Source organism: Oculina patagonica, chromosome 13 (genome assembly GCF_052425735.1).
Source record: "Oculina patagonica isolate OP01 chromosome 13, crgOcupat, whole genome shotgun sequence".
Taxonomy (NCBI): Eukaryota; Metazoa; Cnidaria; class Anthozoa; order Scleractinia; family Oculinidae; genus Oculina; species Oculina patagonica.
Genome location: NC_135770.1, coordinates 18,508,463 through 18,525,037, shown reverse-complemented (window position 1 = coordinate 18,525,037; position 16,575 = coordinate 18,508,463). Strand labels below are relative to the sequence as shown.

The following is a 16,575-nucleotide window of genomic DNA, read 5'->3' as shown; positions in this document are numbered from 1 at the left end:
TTGCCCTTTGCTCAAGTTGACACAAACATTTGCAGAGGGTCTAGTATTGATGAGCCTTCTATGTTTGAAGAGTCTCCGAATTCGCCTTACCTTAGCATCAATGCACGCCTCTGCAAGACAGCGGCTTAGGCACTGCGCAACACATGCAAGAGGTTGGAACGAGAGGACCACTTATTCGAATCAATTTTAGAAAACTTATTTGTGCATCGACGGATTTGGCCAAATGCAAGGATTTGCATCCCCCTTCCCTCCCCCAGCAGGCTATGCGATCCTGAAATCTCGTGGGCTCGATCTCTCGTTCTCCCTTGTACCAACATGTCGATATTTGGTTATCAGGTTAGAGTATTAAACTGGTACTTTAGATAAAGTCACCTGACGCAGTTATGACCATTTCTTACAGTAGTTATGCAGCCAACGAGGAACGACTTCAATAAGGAACTTTTAACTTTCATTTTTTTAAAAAAATTGCTGATATTAAACCAGGCGGAAGAAGTTCTCGGTCACTTCTGCTCCAAATATACCTCAGGACTTTCTCTGTAGGGAGCCAACCATAAGGACATATCTACGTGCATTCAAGCCACCTATTGACAAGAACTGGACATCTGACTGAGCACGTAAAGCTGAAAGTGTCAGCTCCTTATAGCTGTTTAATACCCACATTTGGCAACGAACACCAGCTTCCCACTTCATCCTAAATGTTAGAGGATGTTGCCACAGCATGTCACGTCCTCTTGGTGTTTAAAACTGCTTATATTATCGCATGTAAGGGCCAATATGTGACCCTTTCATGGCTTCCGCGTGGAGGTCCAAAAGCCTCATGTATATAACTCAAATGCGTTGATCTTAAGCCGAGAAATAAATACATTTCGATTAAAATACCGTACTCTGTATATCAAAAAGTAAATGTATTCCATAATTTTATCAATATAGCTTTTCATACGGCAGTACCCGAGTGTACGGGTGTAAAGTGATCACGTTCTTTGACAATCGTGTTTATTTTATTTTTTTTTTTATCTCTTAATCTCATCTTGTTATTTAAGGTAAAAAAAGGCGAAAACCGTGTAGCAACACGTTTTAAACTGGTTAAAGGAGCAATGCCACGATATTTTAAGTCATTTTTCTGATTTCTTTTAAATTGAATATTAAATTCCAAATTAAATAATAGTTGTGTAATGTAGAAAAGCAACAAAGGAGTAATAAAAACGCAAAAATAAACACAAATGATTTCGACTGACGAACATTAAGACGGATTACGAATGACAAACTTGAAAAAAAAAAAAAAAACTTGCCAGTTTTTTCAAGATGAGTTATCGACCGGATTGTTGTCACTGGTCACGTAATTCCGTCGTTACCAAATTCATTCATCAGGACCTACTTAAAGTAAACCGAGAAAATTTCCAGTGATACCCAATGTCAATTTACCTCAATTTTTTACCTCTTTGCAAATCGTCTTCTACAGTAAAAACTCGCGTGTAAGAACCTAGAAATTAAGAACCTCCTGGCAGAAATTTGCTTCCTCAATACCCCAAAAGGTTCTTATATGTGGGGTTAAACTATTTTATTTATAATACAATAACTGTATTTTATCAAAAAGGATGTCTTTAGAGATCAAGAATTGCACAGGGAAGCTAAAAAATGCCAGTAAGTACCCCAAAATATAAGAACCTGTTTTGCCAAACTCTAAAAAAGCGGGTTCTTACACGCGGGTTTTTACTGTATTTTGAATTGTTGAGGCGCATATGGATTATTCAAGGCAATTGAAACTGACAGAAAAAGCTCATGGTTGATCTTGGACACAATTCCACTCAAGTCGTGACCTTCGCTTATCTTAAAATAGTAACCGAGCGCAAAGCGAAATTCAAGAAAAAACTTTTTCAATAGAGGCCGCACATGTCTCGTGTTAAATGTGACCTTTCCGTTACTTGACAAATGTGTTTTTCTTTGAGCACGTCATAGATTGAGCAACGGGCGTATTAAAGTGCAAGGCGAACGTAACAACGCATGTATCCTTATTTCACAATTTCGTCAGAACTTATCACAATTTCTCAAGATGGACTGAAATTAACCTTTGATGCTTTCCGACTCGAATTCATTTTTTATTTTTATCATTTACCTTGCTCCTTGCTACCATTGCCTTTTTTTCTAGGATTTATTTAGGTCGTGTATTTTAAAGGCCCTGGCATATTCTAACTGCCTTAAAAATTGACTTTTAATCAAGAAAGCGGGGAGTCTTTACAATTTGGCCCTTTAATAGCTAGAATGTAACATTACGCGAAAAAAAGATATTCTGCAACCTTAATTGTTATTTTCTAGCATAAAAATAGAAACAAATAAAGCTCACTAAAAGATAAGAAAGTGATTTTAAAAAACGCAAAAAAAAATCACAATGATATTCTGTGGGTATGAATTTCCTCATTCAAGGAAACCGCATCTACATAAAAGGATCCAGCGAGCTAACAAGCGCACGGATTTCGCGTGACACGGCTTCACCCGGTTTTATACCACACTCGTGATTATCAAGTTATTTTTACTGCTTTACATGGCTTTTTGGCGATGCTGACATTCTCTATGGTTCATCTACTCTTTTGTTACGCCCAAGAACGCTGGAATAATTCACAATTACAGCGAAACAATTCTTACAGCAAAATGACCAATCCAACGTCACGTTGTGTAATTACGTAAATGGGTCGTGCTCTCTGAGGGCTTTTCCGGATTTGCATACGCACTTGTTCATTCATTCGTGAAGCAAACATCGCTCGGCGAAAAACAATTGTGTTCTACATTCAGACTTGACGATAAGCCTAGACGTGTTTTGCTATAGCGAAGTTCTCGATTTTTAAAACTCATGGCGCAAATGAACCGGCCTCAAAATCGCGCATACAGCCCGTATGCGGTTGACAGTCTAGAGGACGGTTCCAAGCGTGAATTGACCACTTTCAAGGGCAGCTATCAGAATCCTGCGTACGAGAATGCCGACCTTGAGCATCAATATGAAAACCCTTCTCACCTTGTGGAGACAAACTTAAGCACTCCTACAGGACCTCGAAGGAAACGAAACGAGTTATACGAGCCAACCGATCTGAGGCAGAAGCCTGCAGATCAAGAGACAGTAAGCGAAAGTTTCACCGAAGCGGACCTCGGTGGTGACTCATGGCTGAGTCGATTGATCTTGTTTCTGATTTTGGTCATATCACTCACATCGCTCCTTCTGGTTGTGTTGATTATTGTTGGTAAAGTTGGACCGAGCTGTTCTTGCAACAAGAACGGGGACCAAGGTAAAGTTGAAATCTTTTTTTTTTTTACGTTTGCTCTTAACTTTTTAGTTCTTTAATTTTAAGGGAAAAGTTTAAACTTAATGTTCGAATCACTGCATTTCTACAAAAGAGGCTGTGTTGACAACATTTTCAGGTTATCGCTGCGTATAGTAGGTTGGACGTGCGTATTTGATAACGTTTTATTGTCATTTACACTAAGCTACTTGTTGCTCTTCAAAAGCAGGATTTAAGGGCAACAAATTGAAAAAGGTGCTAATCCTTGCTTTTCTGATGCGCGGTCACGTATAACGCATTTTTATCTCTATCGCTGAAGGTATTTTCCCTGTTAAATAATTTTCGCTTTTGAAATATTAGCTGATTATGCGATTTTTTTAGGTCGCTTCGCAATAAAGATTTTTTTTGTTTGGACGTCGATCCTTTGAACTTTGAGCCCCTTTTGTTAATCAAACCAGACGGGTATTAAACCCAATCTCTTTGTTTGTCCGAGCGTTTTACAAGTCGATTTCCTTTCTGGGTTCATTACTTAACTTGTTTTGATAAATATTGCGGCAATTACAAGTTTCTAATCCTCGGATGATCTCAGTGGCGGGCGGGCTGTTCAGTATTTTTTAATCTAAGCTTAATGCATTTTCTTTATGGCAACGAGGGGATAAAAAGAAATCTATGTTTGAACTACTTCACTGAGTTGAAACTAGACTTCACAACAAAGTATTGCTAAGTAAACATAACTGTTCATTGTTTTTTAATTATTCATTTCTGGTTTGTAATGACAATATATGAAGTTTCCACTAAAGTTGCCCTAATCTTTTTTTTTTTTTTTTCAGTATGAAAACTTTATCATTCTAAAGCTACCAAAATGAAGAAATAAAATTTCAAAATGCAAAATACCGCGTTGGTTATTTGCCAAAAAATACGTTATTTGTTATTTGTTTGGGACTGCGGAGATGTTTCCTTTCGACAAGTTGTAATGTATAAACTCGCCTGTTTCCATGGCCTCTAGGTTTGCGATGCCTAGAATTCTCAATGTGAATTTCTTAACGTACCGCGGTACAGTGCAGAGGCCGGCCCATTGACAAAAATTGTTTTGAAAGTTTGTATTAGAAACTTTGCTATTTTTCTGTACTCTAAAGATATCAGTCTACTAAAACTACTCCTTTCTTCTACTTTCTTCTATCTACGTGGTGCAAATGATTGATTACTAGGCTAGGGATTCAAAGTATTCATTGTTTGTAGTACATGACGGCGCATGTCGGCCGAAAATTTTGCTCTGATTACAATCTGGCCGCGCACTTCTGTACTTTAGAGTCTACATTTATTTTATTCGCCTAAGCAGGGCAGTTTCTAAAGTCATTAATTCCTATGATTGATGCAAGAGATTGTTCTCTTGTTATGAGCTGTCAGTTTTTTCCTGCCTTCTGGTCTTTTTAAAAGCTCCCATCTTACCCCAAGTCGTGCGGTTTTACACTCCTATACGCAGTTACAACGTGCTAAACTTTTTATTTCTCGAACTTTGCTTATGAGAAGAGACTTATATTATTCCGCTAAGACGGGGTCTTAAACAGGGGCCTAAAAGTTGGAAGTCGGCTTGCTCAATTCTGATGTTTGATATACATACTGTGCCCCATAAAATGAAGTTGCCTCTCCTTTTTTTCTTCACAACACGTCCGGGTTTTTTTTTTCTTTGCAGTAGGAAGATCTTTGACTATGGATTTTCTGACAACCAGTTTCATTCGTTTTAAGGGCTAGGTATTAGCTGGTAAAGCAGGCCAATTGAATTTATTTTGCTGTAAGAAACGTTTTTGCAGCAGTCAGCTAAAAAAATATCAGAAGTAGTTTCTACAAACGGTCGACTAAACGCAGTTTTTGTTTTGTCCCACATACTCACTGAACATCTAATAAATGACCAAATTTAACCGACCAAACGTATCACTTTCTACATTTTAAGTCTCAGTAGTAAATTGTTTTCGTTTGAGAAATGCAATGATCTTGTTTATTTCTATTTTTGAGGAAACAAATCAGTTGAAGAGGTCTTTTCTCTTATTTTGCCTTCAGTCTCTAAAGCTCCAATCTTTGATCACCTTCGTGTGCTTTTTAGTTTACTGTGCTTAGCTTATTCCTATTAATATATAAGAGAAACTGTTAGTTAATTTAGCCTAGGAAACCGTGACAAGTTTTCAGTTTCCTACTAATTTTAACCTTTTAAAGATTCACAATAAATTAAATGAACTGACATTTTGCACCGCATTGAAAGTATCAAAAATCACTTGGAGGATTTATTAAGAACTTTCGCGAGCAAAAAGTGCTTCCAGTGTAACGTACTCTTTCTGAATTGGATGCTCGGTCACTACACGTGTTTCCATATGCATGTAAACTTTATCTAGGAAATGTGTATAAAGAAATCAATTATGGATTAGATAGAGCCGATATTGTCTTCCATACACCAGCGCCGGATTTTTTAAAGTTTGGCTTTGAGTGCCGAGGGCAAAATAAGGTCATCTGAAAACTGTTGCGCTTTGCTTATGAACGGTGAAACAGGATAAAGCCATGAAATCAAATAACGGCCCCACCACGTCTAAGAATGCACTTGAACCATTACAATTCTACCTGAGATTAATAACGAGGAAACACTAAGGGATCCGAAAACTTATTGCTTTGCTTATGAAAGTAAAACAGGATTAGGGATGAAAACGGCAAAGTGTTGACCCTCCTCGTCCAAGAATGCACTTTGCTCACCATCAAAATTCTACCTGAGATTGATCAGGCACTGTTAACACGGACACTGTTTCATTTGTAACCGCATCGAAAGCGACGCGGTTACGCCTTTCGTTTACACGGCACCGATCGAAACCACTACTGTAACCGGGTCGTTTTGAAAACGCTGTCAAAAGTGGAGCGTTTTCAAAACGATACGGTTTCGTTGTCGTGTAAACGGTCAAAAACGGCGAAACCGCATTGATTTGAAAACGGCCATGTATTTTGGCACGAACTGGCTGGCTTGTGAAGGGTAAACATGGTGAAACAAGCATAGAGAGCAGCGCTTGTTTATACAATCACATTCGAAAACAGTCGGAAAATCGTTAAATAGGCTCCGTGTAAACACTTCGAAACCGTGTCGTTTTCGATGCGGTTTCGAGGTCATAAAACCGTGTCGATTGATAACTGTTTTCATGTAAACGTAGCCTGAAAAACGAGGAAAACTAAGGCATCTGAAAACTTAACGCTTTGCTTATGAAAGTAAAACAGGATTAGGGGATGAAAACAAACTGTTGACCCTCCTCGTCGAAGAATGCACTTCACCATGTCAAAATTTTACCTCTTTTAGTAAAATTCTGTCGGCTGGAGAGTGAAACACAGCTAATGAATGATTTCAACTGTGAGCCTTCTGGCATGTTTTGGCTACACTGGATATTTAGTTTCCATACCGAGCAAAACCACTCACAATTTCAGTTTCTATTTCCGCTTGAAGACATGCACGAACGCGCCCTTTATAAACTATATTCAGCATACTGTATATGTATGTAATAAAACACCGTACCAGTCCAATTTGGATACAAAGTTCTAAAGACTGTCACTGATTGCTAAGCCAAGTGTGGCTAAAGTTTGTTTTTTTAATCGCATTATTTCCCAAGCTGGTCCGCAGTCGTATTACGCTAAAGTAATATTGTGCACGGGATCATATACTTTCTAATTTTAGTTGCTTGAATGGAAATTTACACTAGCAATATATTTCTTGAGTTTATTCCGTATTTTTTTTCTCAAAAAATATCACAACTCATTTTGCCATTTTAATAAAGTATAGAAACAAGAAAAAAATGCGCTAAAAGCGAATCGTTGGATAGGAGCCAAAGTCACCGTTTCACAAGCCTATACGGGCTTTCATTTTTGCATTTCTCAATTGAAGATCCAAAATATCAATTCTAATCAATACAACACAAGCCGAGTACTTAAAAGTAAACCTTGTCAATTAATTTTTTTTTCTATTCTAATCAATAAATCGATTAGAATTTTCAACCTCTCGGTAAAAAGATATTCATTTAAAAAAGTATTAACCGTTAGAGAAAAGGCTTATTGCATGGCGGTATACGTCAGCAGGCTATAAGCAAACGTACGTGCACGGTAGACTGATCTGTCATGAGATAAACAGAACACGTGTTTTAAAAACCCACTAGTTACGTGGGAGCAGAATAGTTCTCAATTCACAGGTGTATTTTTGCATAGTAATTTTTAATTATTCTAATTAATTGCGTTACTCTTGTCTGACTTTTACTTTCCACCAGGGCGTTTTCTTCATATATTTCTTACTTTCATCGTTTCATTTTTATATTTTGAAAATATTCCGTTTATTGAGATTACTTTTCACAGCTTTTCAAATGTTTTTTAGAGCGACAACGCAGAACGAAAAACGTGTATTTACACATGTGTTTCACCGACGAATTCTGTTCAGCATGTTCTGCCTGTATTCGATCAGTTTACGAATTTCTTTATTCACACTTTTGAACAGCCGATAGAAACGAAAAGATCAAAATGGGATATTTTTGTGTGGTGACTAGAAAGTGACTGAAAAAAAAAAAACATGGGAAAACAAGAACTTTCGTGAGACAGGTGTGTGACGCAATGAATAAATTTCCTCTCACGTCCCCTGCGTGGCGCGATCGCACGCATTTTTTAGTGAGCCAATCAGCGTTCAGTGTTTTGGCGGGTAGAGCCCGCCGGCAAATCATTTCATTGAGTAGTTTCACTCATTCCATATTCATGTCTATTGTAGACTCTAGTGGGTGTTGTATTATTTCGCGTAGTATCCAGCGAAGTTGAAAACTTTGAAATCAATTCACGTGGCGGAAGAGAAGTGAGTCTTTTACAGTCGAAAAGTACGCTTAAATTGACTGGGAACCAACGAACAGTCATGTCAACTGGCTTCCCACTGTATCCTAAAAGAGATTTTAGTCCTTACGCCGTCGACGGGTGCGACGTGCGATTCGAATCGCCTCGCTCTTCTCATTCAGACACAAGTTTACTGACCAAGCCGCCTCGAGATAGCGACGACGAAAAAGGACATCAATATGAGGACCCTGCTGTCCTCAGCGATCAGGTTCGTGTACTACAAGAAGGAGGAAAGAGACCACGAAAGCGATTCAATGACATGTACGAGCCACACATACCGCTGAAAAATTTGAAAGAATTACGGGTACGAAGATCGACAGATGAATCAGACGAGTCCGATCTGTCAGACACATACACGAGAGAATCGTGTTTAAATCGATGTATTTTATTCTTTGTTCTTTTAACGTCGGTTACGGCGTTAATATTGGTGGTACTTTTGATCCTCGGTAAAGTTGGCCCTACTTTTGATCGATGCGTGTGTAACGCGGAACAAGGAAACACGCAAGGTAAGACCACGCGGTCTGTTGATAAACACACATTTAGATTAATTTTAGAAAATGCGCGCCGCTGAGAAAAACCTTTTCTTCACTATACCCTGCCCATTTGATAGTTTTATTTTCGTATTAAAGCAGAAAAGGGAAGTCGTTTTTCAGGCGATCACTCCACGGTGGCCTGACAACTCTTTAATTATACATGTGCGATTACAAATTTGTCAAGCTAAGGTAACCATAGGAATAAATCGAATGATCATGCCTTCTAGAAGAACGTAGAACATTCGAGACGTATTTTGTTTGACAACACACTCAAAAACATTGCTAAGATCCCCTATTTTCGATTTTTTTGTTACTGTCTGTAAATAAAATCGGTTTAGACATTTTACTTCACAGATCGCCGAAATGCGAACTTGTGTATACGAATGTAAACAAAAGGTGAAGTGATATTAGCAATGTTTCTCTCCGTTAAGTGCTACGCAACTAAAAACGTTCGCAAACAGAGAAATTAAACACTAAAGAAAGTTTATTTTAGTCGAAAGTGAATTGTAAAACGAAAAACGTGCGTTCACTTTCGAAGTTGCTAATATCGTTTCCTTAAACCATTGTTGACAGTCGAGTTAACGGCGAAGGATACGTTACACTCCATTAGGCTTTTGTATGATATTATTGTAACACAATAAAACCACTCAGTGATGCATTTTTTAGCACATTCAAATTGTGTGCATACTTTTGTTAATGCGTCAATAATTATATTGGTTATCATTGTTGGCATACGCACGTTCATTTTTTATATACATGTACATGCCTAACTTTTTATACTTTCGTGGATTTTCAATATCATGTTTTATTTTTTATTATTAATTATTATTGTTTTTCACAAAAATCTACAAGTTCGTGTGTCGTTCTTGACTTACTTATAATACTGTACATCACGAAAACTTGGTCTTTTACAACTTCATGGGGTAGATTTTTACAAGAGCTATTAAATATTTTCAGAGCGATTATGAAAATTAATTAGAATAGCAGAAATTTTATTACATTAATATTACAGTCTACAGTACATCAGATCTACAGGCAGGAGACATTAAATCAGAAACCGGTCTGTCAGTTCATCTAAAGCAGCAAAAGGCAAACTAAGAAATATGTTTACAAAATGTAAATCATAAGTGTAGAGTTGGGGAAGTTGGGGTTAATAGGGTGTGAGGGGTGAGTGATGTGGGGAAGAGGGTGGGGGTAAATTATCAGCAACAAAAATTTGCAATTGTGTTGTTTCAGAAAATATCCATACCCCTCCCAAAAAGGGTTTTTGGATTTGAACCCCCCCCCCTCTCCCCTCCCCTCTGGAAATTCCAGTAAAGCCCCATAATTTCCTTCCTTTTTTGGTGTATGGTAATATATGATATTTAAATGACTACAAAACAAAGAAAAATACCAGATTGTAGCAAGGGTAAAATCAAACCATAGCATTATATACAACTCTCCATTTTTTGCATACAGTCAACTCTCTCTAAAACGGGCACTGTTGGGACCGGTTCCAATTGTCTGTTTTAGAGAGGAGTCCATCTTATAGGGAGTTTAGTTACAGTTAAATGAATGAAAAATGGCAGGCATGGGACCAACACCAGGTGTCCATCTTAAAGAGGTGTCTGTTAAGAGAGAGTTGACTGTAAGTTCATTCGTCTAAATGCTTTGAAATGGGTTACCGATAATATATATCTTGCTTTTTGGCAATTCCTGTCCTCAGCAATCCTGGGGAGCTGTTTGATAATGTAATTATAATTACTCTCTGGGATAAAATGTTTTTCCTGCCTCCTAACCTAATTTAAGTTTATGGAAAATAGAGAATTAACTCTAATGCAAAAAAGATACATTACAGTTTATTCCTACTTTCCAGTTTCTATAATCAACACTTCATTGTGCATGTACATTGTATTTCTCTATTGTACACCTAATAAGTCTGTGTCTGTCAACAGCCGATGCTCCAACTGGACAGAAAATTATCAGTACAGATAAGCCTTCAGAGGCTTCACATCCTCCAGATGTGTCATCACTTGAAGACAAGATTAACCAACTCCGAAAAAACATTACAATGATCAAAACATTCATGGTATTTATTAAACATTCACCTAAACATACATAAAATAAATATTTATATTTTTGCTTACCAGGGGCGGATCTAGGGAAAGGTTGCTGGGGGGGGGGGGGGGGTGCACACCCCTCCCTGAGATGACCTGCGGTTTAGTATTTGCTTTGAAAATTTGTTTATGTCACTGGTCAGTTATGCCATTCCCTAGTAGTGCACGCCCTCCTAAGAAAAGTCCAGGATCTGCCCCTGCTTACACAATTTAGTATTTTTATGTGTATGTTACATTTCTCTAATAATCTTAGTAGACATTTTTAGCATGTTGTTCAAATTACGGTAATAATTTAACAAATAGAATGCGGGGGCTTTTCCCAACTCCCAACTGGCTGTTTGGGTTGATGGATATTTTTTGTTTGACCCCAGAATGACCATACAGTTTCTGATAAAAAAAGTTTGTTTTATTTTTGTTTTGTTTTGTTTTTATTGCTTTTGTGGGGTAGGGCTAATGTTCAAATTTTCAATACTGTATTAATTATTTGGGGAGATACTGTACATTTCAAAACCAATGGTAATGACATATATATAACAATTGTTGTTCAACTTAATTTAATAAATGGAATGTGGGGGCTTTTCCCAACTTCAAACTGGCTGTTTGGTACCCTTCTGATGATATGATACCCTTCTCGACCCCATAGGTTAAAATTAAAACTGTAATTATTATTCTGAGCAGAATATTTTGATTGGTAAACTGACAAGTGGTTGCATGGTGACCGTTTAATGCTCAGAGCTACATAATGTTTTGTTCTTGTCTTTTCGCAGGTTAGACTGCAGCGTGACATACATAGTACCAAAGGTGATTTAAATAACACCAATGAAAACATTGTTGGAACAAACAATAAACTCTCCCAGCTAGAAATTGGAACACAGGACTCTATTAACAAGGTACATTTACTATGTTAAAATGAAATATGGATGATTTGGTCTCATGTGTTTTAATGATAAATTAATGTATATTCATAACTTTAACTGCCAAGATAAAATAAGAAAAAAATTAACTAACAGTGCATTGTAATATTTTAACAATAGTGTTTTTGAGAGCATTTAAAGGTGCAAATGCCAAAAAAATATAAAGAAAATGTTCAATCATGTACGTTAATTAATGTATGGAAAACAAACAAAACATGAAAGTGCTGCACAACAATAAAAGGTCCCTGGCCTGTCTACTTGGTGTGCATTATAATGTGCACCGAGCAGCTCTGAAGCAGCCGTTTTCGATGCACCCCAAAATGGCCCCTCTTGCAAGCAACTGAGAAGTTGTACATGTGCCACGTAAAAAGTGACCCTTAGAAGCATTTTTCATATGTGTACTCTGACAGTCATCCTGCACATATTTTTGTAGATCCAGAACATCAGTGACCAGCTTGATGAATCTGTTAGTGCTGTAAATTCCAGTTTCCATTTAGAGTTGGCTTCTGTTGCAACCACTTTCAATGCAAAGGTAAGAAGTACATGTAAACTATTCAAAATACTGAGTGACTGGGTTGTCACAGCTATATATGAAAAGAACTTTTATGATTGATTGACCAACTGACTGACTGACTGACTGACTGACCGACCAACTGACTGACTGACTGACTGACTGACTGACTGACTGACTGACTGACTGACTGACTGACTGACTGACTGACTGTCACTGATTGATCGATCAATCATTTAACTGACAGATTGAAGTGTTTTTTTTTTTTTGGAAGTGTGACATAAATAATGCAGAGGCCGGGATATCTTGTAGCGCAAATTTGCTGGCAATAATTTTAGGTTGCTTTGACATCAACATTATTTTGTTGCCATGGCAATAATTAGAGGTTGAAGATACCCTATTTCTAACCTTTTTAGGCTAAATAACTTAAAAAGACTTCTCAGTGAAAAGTCCTTCATTAGGATTCAAAGATATGTTATTAGTACATAAATTCAAAATGGCTCTGAATCCTTCTGACAGATGTTTTTAAATTTGTAGAATGTTTGTTTTGCCAGTTAAACATGACCATATTAAAAACAAAAACTTTCAGGGAGTGTTTTTTTAGTTGGTAGCCTCAAAATATCAAACATAGTGTATTTTGACCTCTTTTAAAGTTGCCATGGCAACATCCAACATTCCATGGACCCTATTCTGTTTACTGATAAAAGCTTCACTGGTGTACAGTAAATGTTCTTCAGTAAGCACTATTGGGCTATCAAGACGCGAGGATCGAGTCTCAAGTATCGAGTCTCGAGGATCGAGTCACGACCTTTAACTTACATTTGAGCGGTACTGTAGCATAGTAGAATTCAAAAGACAATAAATCTTAATTGTCGAAACTACGGTATTGTGAGCCACTTTAAATATTGTGTAATATATAGGTAGGTAATATTTTAGAGCACATATGTATTTGGTTTAGTAAGGTTATTGTATTCCATGTGAATTACTGTGATATTCTGTATACATGTTACTTACAGGTTTTTTAATGTCTTCTTTTAAAGTTAAACAACACAGCTCAAAACTTGTTGGATGCTGATAATTCCTTGCAAAATCTTCTGAACATAATAAACAGTTCTCTGAGTGCACAGGTGAGTTAAAGATGATCGATTAGGGCCTCTTTTCATGAGAGCTGAGATAAATTTGGTCCTGGGATGAAAAAGTTTTTATTTTACATAAGCTTGGTCATCTCGGGATGCCGGGACGTACATATGTAAGTCTTCCCACCTGAGTTGAATTCATCTCGCCCGTGCATACATTACATTTCATCCCCGAAAGACTGTTTACATGGCGTTTTCGTCACGTTTCATCCGGGGTGTCATTTCATCCCGGTGCTCAGGACAGGGATAAAATCATCCCGGGATACCGAGACAAAAGTCACACCGGGACAAAAACTCTTATGTAAAATCGAGGCCCTTATATAATAATTTTTTGGTTCATTTTCATGCTCTTATCTCTGCACTACCATACATTGGGTCATCATATAAATGTATATGTCTGTCAAATGAAGGATAGCACACTTTTCCTATATCTGCGGTTACTTACTTTTTCCTGCTCGTTTAACACCTCCAGGTTACCTCCTTAAACTTTTCAAAACCACTTAAACTATGAAACATTCTTACAGCCCAAAAAGTTGTCTGAGTTATACCTGTAACGTATGCTAACGGGGCTCATGAAAAACATTTCAACACAAAAGTTAGCCATTTACAATGTAAAGAAACTAGCATTGATTTCTTTAAGATATCGTTGTCAAATTAAAATACAAAGGAACTGACCTTAATGCATTTTAACTGACAACAATACCTCGAAGATGTCGAAACATTTATTTTATGTCACAAACTTTTGCACTGAACAGTACGTGGAATCTTGATTTCTTGATGTTCCAATTAAGTCAAGCAAAAATTGGTTCGAGAAATTGGGGATTCAAGATATTGGAGAGTAGCATTACTTACTTGAGTGAGTGAAGCAAATCTAAGGAAAAAACGTTTGGTTCAAGTTACCAGGAGGTTCGAGAAATCGAGGGTTCGAGAAAACAGGATTCCGCTGTAGTTAAATTTTTTTCAAGTTTTCAATTTTCCATTGTTCTTCTACTATAGATCCAAAGCATCAGCAAGTTGCAAGGTCCTGCAGGCCCCACAGGTTTCAATGGGTCAAAGGGTGACCAAGGTGTACAAGGACCAACTGGACCACAGGGTGACAATGGCACTCAAGGCACGCCAGGACCACCGGGATTCCAGGGTGATCCAGGAAAGAATGGTACTGATGGCGTTGATGGGCCGCAAGGAAATGTTGGCTCTCAAGGTGATCAAGGAAATACTGGGATTCAAGGGCCACAGGGGCCCCAGGGACCACCAGGCCCTCAAGGACCTCAAGGAGCTGGCAACTTTAGTCAGTGCGTTTATGATCAAGCAACCGATACAGTGACAGCCGGTGTAAATGCAATAGCAACTGCCTTTGTTAATGAGCCAAATGTAAGTAAAATTCATGTATATTGTTTACGTGTCTGTAAAAGTTATACCACATACACACTCACTACTTTAAAGTTTTGGAGATAAATGTTGATTCTTTCCGTCTTCTTACATTTCGAAACTTGATTGGTTTAGCAACTCAAAGGTTCAAATGTTTTACTGATCCCAAGCTTTTTTATGATTTCCAGGATAAGAAAATACTTGGTGCTACATGTTCCACAAACCGTGCAGCAGAATACCAGTTGTCAGTTGTGCAAATCTCGTCAGGGAAATACCAATACACTTGCAGATGCAAAGGGGATTCTTCTGTACCCACAGGCAGTATGATATGCTTCGTTCACTTCTGGATGTGTCCATTGATAACATAAATTTATACAGAAAACTTTATCAACTTAAACTAAACCGTTGGGTTAAGGTGACTTTTTTAGATTTAAGATAGAACCCGCAGAACTTCGAGTACCTGTAGTTAATGGACAACTGAAATTATGTACCAAAAATGTTTACACCTTATTGCAAGCTTTTTTGTTGCTGCTTTAAATACTTTATCAAAAGAAATCTTTTCTAACAACACCTAACATCGAAAACCAATTTCGAAGTTCAACTGAATTCCACTGAATCGTTTAAAAGACATGAGATTTGGCTACAGCTTGTGCACTTTGAATTTCATTTTCTCAGACTCTGATAAGAAATTGTTGTACCAAAATTATTTACCCCTTATTGAAAACTTTTGTGGTACTGCTTCAAATATCTTATCAAAAGAAATCTTTTCTAACAACACCAAACACCGAAAACAAATTTTGAAGTTCCACTGAATTCCACTGAATCGCGTAAAGACGATTTTACAAAATGGCTACACGTGAGCTTTTGCCTATAGCTTGTGAACTTTGAAATTCATTTTCTCAGACTCTGTTAAGAAATTGTTGTTGACCAGTGTTATCACGGATAATTACTTACATCTTTACCTTTTATTAAGGGTAGGAAATAAAGCAATAGGATTTAATTTATTCTGGTACTCGATTTTTGGACAACCCATCTTGAGAAAACTGGCCAGGTCTCCCGACCTTCAGGTCTCCCGACCTTTTTTTTTTCTTTTTTTCTTTTTTTTTTTTTTTAATTTGGTTTTCCCCTTTGAAGAGAAGAAAAAAAAAAATGAACCAAAAAAATATCTAACAAAACTTACTCTGGTAATTCATGAATACGGTCTCCCGACCTTCATGGCCACTTGGTTTGCCACAGCGCTTATAGGAGAGGACTCGTTAACGAGGTCACCATCGCTTAACGAACGCATGGCTGACTGATCGGTTGCATTGTGAATTATAATTGCCCTTATTACAAATATGGTATTTAAACCGTTCAGCGTAGGAATGTAAGCGAGTTCTTTGCCCAAGTATCCCACTGAAACGGTTCAGGCAAAGTACGTGTAGGATTTAAATTGTTTTACTTCGAAGTGGAGAGTTAAGCCATCAAATTTCATGTTACGGTATCTACAATCTTGGACAAAACTAGTTGACACATACGCATTTCACGCATATTTTTACAAATGACTCGACTTGCAAGCGGGTTAAAATATTTCATCCCCCTCCCCCCCCCCCCCCCCCCACTCAATGTTGTTTCTTGAGGTTTGCGGTTCGACAGGCTTTGTTTTAAAAACACTAAAACATTAACAACATTGAAATGGGGGGAGGGGGGTTGTAAAACTGAACTCCGTTGGCTAAATAAATGGAAATTTGCTAAGTGTTTCAATAGTTTTGTCCAAGATTGTAGTATTCAATGTACGTTGCCTTGATGTTCTACCAAAGTTGCAAAACTACATGTTTAAGGGAGCAACTTTTGAAAAATACTGAGTTTTTCAGTCTGTCCC

The 16,575-nt window shown here is 37.5% G+C and overlaps 1 protein-coding gene across 2 annotated transcripts; it reads left to right on the top strand.

Moving 5' to 3' along the window:
• Nucleotides 1-2,725: 2,725 nt before the first annotated feature.
• On the top strand, nt 2,726-15,759 carry LOC144634578 (uncharacterized). Of its 2 annotated transcripts, none has more exons than XM_078493584.1 (7): nt 2,726-3,275; nt 10,624-10,757; nt 11,553-11,675; nt 12,133-12,231; nt 13,251-13,337; nt 14,343-14,717; nt 14,903-15,759. In XM_078493584.1, exons 1-7 carry the CDS (start codon nt 2,846-2,848, stop codon nt 15,080-15,082), a joined length of 1,428 nt encoding a protein of 475 aa, XP_078349710.1. In that variant the 5' UTR covers nt 2,726-2,845; the 3' UTR covers nt 15,083-15,759. The 2 variants fall into 2 exon arrangements, with proteins under 2 accessions (XP_078349710.1, XP_078349709.1); XM_078493583.1 differs by lacking the exon at nt 2,726-3,275 and adding an exon at nt 8,014-8,662.
• The last annotated feature ends 816 nt before the right edge of the window (nt 15,760-16,575 follow it).